The sequence below is a fragment of the Salmo salar genome, chromosome ssa17 (assembly GCF_905237065.1).
Source record: "Salmo salar chromosome ssa17, Ssal_v3.1, whole genome shotgun sequence".
In the NCBI taxonomy this organism is placed as follows: domain Eukaryota; kingdom Metazoa; phylum Chordata; class Actinopteri; order Salmoniformes; family Salmonidae; genus Salmo; species Salmo salar.
This window is the reverse complement of record NC_059458.1, coordinates 79550904-79560903: the sequence shown is the minus strand read 5'-3', so window position 1 is coordinate 79560903 and position 10000 is coordinate 79550904. Positions and strand designations below refer to the sequence as shown.

The following is a 10000-nucleotide window of genomic DNA, read 5'->3' as shown; positions in this document are numbered from 1 at the left end:
GTCCTCCCTGTATTTCCTACACATCTATATGCCCCTGTCTACCCTGTATTTCCTACACATCTCTATGCCCCTGTCTACCCTGTATTTCCAACACATCTCTGTTCCCTGTCCTCCCTGTATTTCCTACACATCTCTATGTTCCCCTGTCCTCCCTGTATTTCCTACACATCTCTGTTCCCCTGTCCTCCCTGTATTTCCTACACATCTCTGTTCCCCTGTCCTCCCTGTATTTCCTACACATCTCTGTTCCCCTGTCCTCCCTGTATTTCCTACACATCTCTGTTCCCCTGTCCTCCCTGTATTTCCTACACATCTCTATGTTCCCCTGTCCTCCCTGTATTTCCTACACATCTCTATGCCCCTGTCCTCCCTGTATTTCCTACACATCTCTATGTTCCCCTGTCCTCCCTGTATTTCCTACACATCTCTATGTTCCCCTGTCCTCCCTGTATTTCCTACACATCTCTGTGCCCCTGTCCTCCCTGTATTTCCTACACATCTCTGTTCCCCTGTCCTCCCTGTATTTCCAACACATCTCTATGTTCCCCTGTCCTCCCTGTATTTCCTACACATCTCTGTTCCCCTGTCTACCCTGTATTTCCTACACATCTCTATGTTCCCCTGTCCTCCCTGTATTTCCTACACATCTCTATGTTCCCCTGTCCTCCCTGTATTTCCTACACATCTCTGTTCCCCTGTCCTCCCTGTATTTCCTACACATCTCTATGTTCCCCTGTCCTCCCTGTATTTCCTACACATCTCTGTTCCCCTGTCCTCCCTGTATTTCCAACACATCTCTATGTTCCCCTGTCCTCCCTGTATTTCCTACACATCTCTATGTTCCCCTGTCCTCCCTGTATTTCCTACACATCTCTATGTTCCCCTGTCCTCCCTGTATTTCCAACACATCTCTGTTCCCCTGTCCTCCCTGTATTTCCTACACATCTCTGTTCCCCTGTCCTCCCTGTATTTCCTACACATCTCTATGCCCCTGTCCTCCCTGTATTTCCTACACATCTCTGTGCCCCTGTCCTCCCTGTATTTCCTACACATCTCTGTTCCCCTGTCCTCCCTGTATTTCCAACACATCTCTATGTTCCCCTGTCCTCCCTGTATTTCCTACACATCTCTGTTCCCCTGTCTACCCTGTATTTCCTACACATCTCTGTTCCCCTGTCCTCCCTGTATTTCCTACACATCTCTGTTCCCCTGTCCTCCCTGTATTTCCTACACATCTCTGTTCCCCTGTCTACCCTGTATTTCCTACACATCTCTATGTTCCCCTGTCCTCCCTGTATTTCCTACACATCTCTGTTCCCTTGTCCTCCCTGTATTTCCTACACATCTCTGTTCCCCTGTCCTCCCTGTATTTCCTACACATCTCTGTTCCCCTGTCCTCCCTGTATTTCCTACACATCTCTATGTTCCCCTGTCCTCCCTGTATTTCCTACACATCTCTATGTTCCCCTGTCCTCCCTGTATTTCCTACACATCTATGTTCCCCTGTCCTCCCTGTATTTCCTACACATCTCTGTTCCCCTGTCCTCCCTGTATTTCCTACACATCTCTATGCCCCTGTCCTCCCTGTATTTCCTACACATCTCTGTTCCCCTGTCCTCCCTGTATTTCCTACACATCTATATGCCCCTGTCTACCCTGTATTTCCTACACATCTCTATGCCCCTGTCTACCCTGTATTTCCTACACATCTCTACGCCCCTGTCTACCCTGTATTTCCAACACATCTCTGTTCCCCTGTCCTCCCTGTATTTCCTACACATCTCTGTTCCCCTGTCCTCCCTGTATTTCCTACACATCTCTATGCCCCTGTCCTCCCTGTATTTCCTACACATCTCTGTTCCCCTGTCTACCCTGTATTTCCTACACATCTCTGTTCCCCTGTCCTCCCTGTATTTCCTACACATCTCTGTTCCCCTGTCCTCCCTTTATTTCCTACACATCTCTATGCCCCTGTCCTCCCTGTATTTCCTACACATCTCTGTGCCCCTGTCCTCCCTGTATTTCCAACACATCTCTATGTTCCCCTGTCCTCCCTGTATTTCCTACACATCTCTGTTCCCCTGTCCTCCCTGTATTTCCTACACATCTCTGTTCCCCTGTCCTCCCTGTATTTCCTACACATCTCTGTGCCCCTGTCCTCCCTGTATTTCCTACACATCTCTGTTCCCCTGTCCTCCCTGTATTTCCTACACATCTCTATGCCCCTGTCCTCCCTGTATTTCCTACACATCTCTGTGCCCCTGTCCTCCCTGTATTTCCTACACATCTCTATGCCCCTGTCCTCCCTGTATTTCCTACACATCTCTATGCCCCTGTCTTCTCCTGTCTGTTCCTGCCCATGCTAAGAGCTATCTGATGAAAAATTAATGGGCACACATTATTGATGCAGACGGGAGATTGTTTCATTCATGGTGATAAAACACCACCTTCCATCCTTCCTACCTCTCCTCTCCTCCATCCCTTTACCCACCATCTCTCTACCTCTCCTGCAGTCCTCTTCTCTATCTCTTTACCCACCATCTCTCTACCTCTCCTGCAGTCTACTTCTCTATCTCTTTACCCACCATCTCTCTACCTCTCCTCTCCTCTCCCCCAGTCCTCTCTCCATCCCTCTACCTCTCCTCTCCTCCAGTCCTCTCCTCCATCCCTCTACCTCTCCTCTCCTCCATCCCTCTGCCTCTCCTCTCCTCCAGTCCTCTCCTCCATCCCTCTACCTCTCCTCTTCTCCAGTCCTCTCCTCCATCCCTCTACCTCTCCTCCACCTCTCTATCGCTCTACCCCTCCATCCTCTCCTCCCATGCTCTCCATCTCTCCTCCACCTCTCTATCTCTCTACCACTCCATCCTCTCCAATAGTCTATCCCTCCACCCTCTGTGTGACTGGGTCTCTCCCTGATTAACCAATGTAAATATGTAAAATGTAAAATGACTGCGTCCACCAGGAGGGAGAGAGATACTGATGAGACTGTCTGTGTGGGAATGCTGCACACATCAACCTGTCTACCAGGAGGGAGAGAGATACTGATGAGACTGGCTGTGTGGGAATGCTGAACACATCAACCTGTCTACCAGGAGGGAGAGAGATACTGATGAGACTGGCTGTGTGGGAATGCTGAACACATCAACCTGTCTACCAGGAGGGAGAGAGATACTGATGAGACTGGCTGTGTGGGAATGCTGAACACATCAACCTGTCTACCAGGAGGGAGAGAGATACTGATGAGACTGGCTGTGTGGGAATGCTGAACACATCAACCTGTCTACCAGGAGGGAGAGAGATACTGATGAGACTGGCTGTGTGGGAATGCTGAACACATCAACCTGTCTACCAGGAGGGAGAGAGATACTGATGAGACTGGCTGTGTGGGAATGCTGAACACATCAACCTGTCTACCAGGAGGGAGAGAGATACTGATGAGACTGGCTGTGTGGGAATGCTGAACACATCAACCTGTCTACCAGGAGGGAGAGAGATACTGATGAGACTGGCTGTGTGGGAATGCTGAACACATCAACCTGTCTACCAGGAGGGGAGAGAGATACTGATGAGACTGGCTGTGTGGGAATGCTGAACACATCAACCTGTCTACCAGGAGGGAGAGAGATACTGATGAGACTGGCTGTGTGGGAATGCTGAACACATCAACCTGTCTACCAGGAGGGAGAGAGATACTGATGAGACTGGCTGTGTGGGAATGCTGAACACATCAACCTGTCTACCAGGAGGGAGAGAGATACTGATGAGACTGGCTGTGTGGGAATGCTGAACACATCAACCTGTCTACCAGGAGGGAGAGAGATACTGATGAGACTGGCTGTGTGGGAATGCTGAACACATCAACCTGTCTACCAGGAGGGAGAGAGATACTGATGAGACTGGCTGTGTGGGAATGCTGAACACATCAACCTGTCTACCAGGAGGGGAGAGAGATACTGATGAGACTGGCTGTGTGGGAATGCTGAACACATCAACCTGTCTACCAGGAGGGAGAGAGATACTGATGAGACTGGCTGTGTGGGAATGCTGAACACATCAACCTGTCTACCAGGAGGGAGAGAGATACTGATGAGACTGGCTGTGTGGGAATGCTGAACACATCAACCTGTCTACCAGGAGGGAGAGAGATACTGATGAGACTGGCTGTGTGGGAATGCTGAACACATCAACCTGTCTACCAGGAGGGAGAGAGATACTGATGAGACTGGCTGTGTGGGAATGCTGAACACATCAACCTGTCTACCAGGAGGGAGAGAGATACTGATGAGACTGGCTGTGTGGGAATGCTGAACACATCAACCTGTCTACCAGGAGGGAGAGAGATACTGATGAGACTGGCTGTGTGGGAATGCTGAACACATCAACCTGTCTACCAGGAGGGAGAGAGATACTGATGAGACTGGCTGTGTGGGAATGCTGAACACATCAACCTGTCTACCAGGAGGGAGAGAGATACTGATGAGACTGGCTGTGTGGGAATGCTGAACACATCAACCTGTCTACCAGGAGGGAGAGAGATACTGATGAGACTGGCTGTGTGGGAATGCTGAACACATCAACCTGTCTACCAGGAGGGAGAGAGATACTGATGAGACTGGCTGTGTGGGAATGCTGAACACATCAACCTGTCTACCAGGAGGGAGAGAGATACTGATGAGACTGGCTGTGTGGGAATGCTGAACACATCAACCTGTCTACCAGGAGGGAGAGAGATACTGATGAGACTGGCTGTGTGGGAATGCTGAACACATCAACCTGTCTACCAGGAGGGAGAGAGATACTGATGAGACTGGCTGTGTGGGAATGCTGTTTCTCATCACACAACCACCAGCATAACTTGGCCACATCATCGCGTCATTGCACATCACTTCAGTGTCTGTCTCTCACTGTGTGTGTGTGTGTGTGTGTGTGTGTGTGTGTGTGTGTGTGAGTGTAGCTTATGGGTGTACATTAGGGATTAATGGGTGAGGCACTTGCAATCTGGTGGTTGTTAATCATTCTCTTTTTATCGTGCCTGGGTCGCTGGGAGAGAAAACCTAAATTCTCTCCACGAGCAGATACCGTAAAGCTCTGTGTATAGGCACACACCTGTTTGTTGGGACATACCGTAAAGCTCTGTGTATAGGCACACACCTGTTTGTTGGGACATACCGTAAAGCTCTGTGTATAGGCACACACCTGTTTGTTGGGACATACTGTAAAGCTCTGTGTATAGGCACACACCTGTAAGTTGGGACATACCGTAAAGCTCTGTGTATAGGCACACATCTGTTTGTTGGGACATACCGGAAAGCTCTGTGTATAGGCACACACCTGTTTGTTGGAACATACCGTAAAGCTCTGTGTATAGGCACACACCTGTTTGTTGGGACATACCGTAAAGCTCTGTGACTAGGCACATACCTGTTTGTTGGGACATACCGTGAAGCTCTGTGTATAGGCACACACCTGTTTGTTGGGACATACCGTAAAGCTCTGTGTATAGGCACACACCTGTAAGTTGGGACATACCGTAAAGCTCTGTGACTAGGCACACACTTGTTTGTTGGGACATACCGTAAAGCTCTGTGTATAGGCACACACCTGTTTGTTGGGACATACCGTAAATCTCTGTGTATAGGAACACACCTGTAAGTTGGGACATACCATAAAGCTCTGTGTATAGGAACACACCTGTAAGTTGGGACATACCATAAAGCTCTGTGTATAGGAACACACCTGTAAGTTGGGACATACCATAAAGCTCTGTGTATAGGAACACACCTGTAAGTTGGGACATACCATAAAGCTCTGTGTATAGGCACACACCTGTTAGTTGGGACATACCATAAAGCTCTGTGTATAGGAACACACCTGTAAGTTGGGACATACCATAAAGCTCTGTGTATAGGAACACACCTGTAAGTTGGGACATACCATAAAGCTCTGTGTATAGGAACACACCTGTAAGTTGGGACATACCATAAAGCTCTGTGTATAGGCACACACCTGTTTGTTGGGACATACCGTAAATGTCTGTGTATAGGCACACACCTGTTTGTTACTTTCATGTGAAGTCTAATCTATCACACAACTCCCATTTATCCCTTGAGAATCGATTTGCTTCACCATGAAAGAGACTAGCGTGAGAGTTTTATTAATGAGATGGAGGGATGGAAGGATGGAGATAGAAGGATGGAGGGATGGAGATAGAGGGATAGAGGGATGGAGATGGAGGGATAGAGGGATGGAGATAGAGGGATGGAGATGGAGGGATGGAGATAGAGGGATGGAGTGATGGAGGGATGGAGATGGAGGGATAGAGGGATGGAGATGGAGGGATAGAGGGATGGAGATAGAGGGATGGAGATAGAGGGATGGAGATGGAGGGATGGAGGAATGGAGATGGAGGGATAGAGGGATGGAGATAGAGGGATGGAGATAGATGGATGGAGGGATGGCGATAGAGGGATAGAGATAGAGGGATGGAGGGATGGAGATAGAGGGATGGAGTGATGGAGGGATGAGATGGAGGGATAGAGGGATGGAGATAGAGGGATGGAGATGGAGGGATGGAGATAGAGGGATGGAGTGATGGAGGGATGGAGATGGAGGGATAGAGGGATGGAGATGGAGGGATAGAGGGATGGCGATAGAGGGATGGAGATAGAGGGATGGAGATGGAGGGATGGAGGGATAGAGGGATGGAGATGGAGGGATAGAGGGATGGAGATAGAGGGATGGAGGGATGGAGATAGAGGGATGGAGTGATGGAGGGATGGAGGGATAGAGATAGAGGGATGGAGGGATGGAGGGATAGAGGGATGGAGATAGAGGGATGGAGATAGAGGGATGGAGATGGAGGGATAGAGGGATGGAGGGATAGAGGGATAGAGGGATGGAGGGATGGAGGGATAGAGGGATGGAGATGGAGGGATAGAGGGATGGAGATAGAGGGATGGAGATGGAGGGATAGAGGGATGGAGATAGAGGATGGAGATAGAGGGATGGAGATAGAGGGATGGAGGGATGGAGATAGAGGGATGGAGGGATGGAGGGATGGAGATAGAGGGATGGAGATAGAGGGATGGAGGGATGGAGGGATGGAGATAGAGGGATGGAGATGGAGGGATGGAGGGATGGAGATAGAGGGATGGAGATGGAGGGATGGAGGGATAGAGGGATGGAGATAGAGGGATGGAGATAGAGGGATGGAGATGGAGGGATGGAGGGATAGAGATAGAGGGATGGAGGGATGGAGGGATAGAGGGATGGAGATAGAGGGATGGAGATAGAGGGATGGAGATGGAGGGATAGAGGGATGGAGGGATAGAGGGATAGAGGGATGGAGGGATGGAGGGATAGAGGGATGGAGATGGAGGGATAGAGGGATGGAGATAGAGGGATGGAGATGGAGGGATAGAGGGATGGAGATAGAGGGATGGAGATAGAGGGATGGAGATAGAGGGATGGAGGGATGGAGATAGAGGGATGGAGGGATGGAGGGATGGAGATAGAGGGATGGAGATAGAGGGATGGAGGGATGGAGGGATGGAGATAGAGGGATGGAGATGGAGGGATGGAGGGATGGAGATAGAGGGATGGAGATGGAGGGATGGAGGGATGGAGATAGAGGGATGGAGATAGAGGGATGGAGATGGAGGGATGGAGAGATAGAGGGATGGAGGGATGGAGGGATGGAGATAGAGGAGGGATGGAGATGGAGGGATGGAGGGATGGAGATGGAGGGATGGAGGATGGAGGGATGGAGGGATGGAGATAGAGGGATGGAGGGATGGAGGGATAGAGGGATGGAGATAGAGGGATGGAGATAGAGGGATGGAGATGGAGGGATAGAGGGATGGAGGGATAGAGGGATGGAGGGATGGAGGGATAGAGGGATGGAGATGGAGGGATAGAGGGATGGAGATAGAGGGATGGAGATGGAGGGATAGAGGGATGGAGATAGAGGGATGGAGGATAGAGGGATGGAGATAGAGGGATGGAGGGATGGAGGGATGGAGGGATGGAGATAGAGGGATGGAGATAGAGGGATGGAGGGATGGAGGGATGGAGGGATGGCAGCTCTCACTCAATCTTAGCTTCAACTCAAGGGGTTGTTATCTGTGTTTAACAAACTTTCAACTCAATACTTGTCTTTTTCTCCAGAGGAAAGTCTCTCAGACTGAAGGATTCAGCTTCCTTAGACTTCACTGAGTCCAGTGGTACTTTCACACACACACACACACACACACACACACACACACACACACACACACACACACACACACACACACACACACACACACACACACACACACACACACACACACACACACACAGGCATGTGGCGATACACAAACAAACACACGCACACACACAGCGAGCAAGAGGGTGACTCGGTGACAGGAAGACAAAACTATCACTTCCAGGTCAGAGCATGGCAAAGTCACCACCACCAGAATCTTCAGGATTACCCAGAGGCCAGTGCGGGCCTTCTGAACGGAACCCGCGTGACGTCTGATTGTCAGAACGTTGTGGGGACGTTGGAGGCCCACACTGGGTAACAGGCCAGCTCAGTCTCTCATACTCTCCTTCCTGGGTGGTTTCCTCTAACATTTAGAGGCCTGATCAAAATAGACTGAAGTCCGGGGAAGGATTTAAAATGAACATCGATCAGCCTGTTATTCTCTGCCTCTTTTAAACTCCTCTTTGTTTTGACCTTCTAACCAAGCTGTTTTTAAAGTCAGCGTTCTGAAATACATATCAAAGCCCAGCAGGTGATTCCTTTTCATTCACTATGTTTCACATCACAGATCTTTCTCTGGGTCTGAAAAGCCTTTTATGCATACAGCTTTTAGTCAGATCTGTTGGCTGGGAGCTGGCTGTGTTCTGGCAGGGCTTTGTAAGAGCTGGGAGCTGGCTGTGTTCTGGCAGGGGCTTTGTAAGAGCTGGGAGCTGGCTGTGTTCTGGCAGGGGCTTTGTAAGAGCTGGGAGCTGGCTGTGTTCTGGCAGGGCTTTGTAAGAGCTGGGAGCTGGCTGTGTTCTGGCAGGGCTTTGTAAGAGCTGGGAGCTGGCTGTGTTCTGGCAGGGCTTTGTAAGAGCTGGGAGCTGGCTGTGTTCTGGCAGGGCTTTGTAAGAGCTGGGAGCTGGCAGTGTTCTGGCAGGGCTTTGTAAGAGCTGGGAGCTGGCTGTGTTCTGGCAGGGCTTTGTAAGAGCTCTCTGACTGTCTGGAATGGAACCTTACTGACTGTCTGCAGTGACTGTAACAGAGCTCTCTGACTGTCTGCAGTGACTGTAACAGAGCTCTCTGACTGTCTGGAATGGAACCTTACTGACTGTCTGCAGTGACTGTAACAGAGCTCTCTGACTGTCTGGAATGGAACCTTACTGACTGTCTGCAGTGACTGTAACAGAGCTCTCTGACTGTCTGGAATGGAACCTTACTGCCTGTCTGCAGTGACTGTAACAGAGCTCTCTGCCTGTCTGGAATGGAACCTTTCTGTACCTTACTGCCTGTCTGCAGTGACTGTAACAGAGCTCTCTGACTGTCTGGAATGGAACCTTACTGGCTGGCAGTGTCCTGACAATACCATATAAATGTATATGCATCTGGAAGACAAGGTTAGACTTTGGAGTTCAGTCCTTCTTGAGGATACACATGGCGCACACACACACACACACACACACACACACACACACACACACACACACACACACACACACACACACACCCTCCCATGACGTACCCATGATGGAGACGTCATACTCGATGAGCAGCGTAGCCTCTTGTCCACACTGTTTCAGGATGGACATGGCCTCTGCATGGGATGTCCCGTGAAGACGGATCCCATCGATACTCAGGAGCCTGTCCCCTGGCTTCACCGTACCTTCCCTGAGGAGAGAGGAGAGGAAGGGAGGGGGAGGAGGGAGGGAGAGGGAGAAAGAGAGAGGGAGGGAGAGGGATAGAGAAGATGTCAGTCAGTGAGTTATGAATTCTCCA

General features: G+C 50.1%; 1 protein-coding gene across 1 annotated transcript in view; it reads right to left on the bottom strand.

Moving 5' to 3' along the window:
• The window catches only part of LOC106597163 (glutamate receptor-interacting protein 1), a 428473-nt gene that overhangs the window by 146331 nt on the left and 272142 nt on the right, over positions 1–10000 (bottom strand). Inside the window, exon 8 of the mRNA XM_045698664.1 lies at positions 9747–9892. Within this exon, the coding sequence (XP_045554620.1) occupies positions 9747–9892 (146 nt within the window). The remainder of the gene's footprint in view (positions 1–9746; positions 9893–10000) is intronic.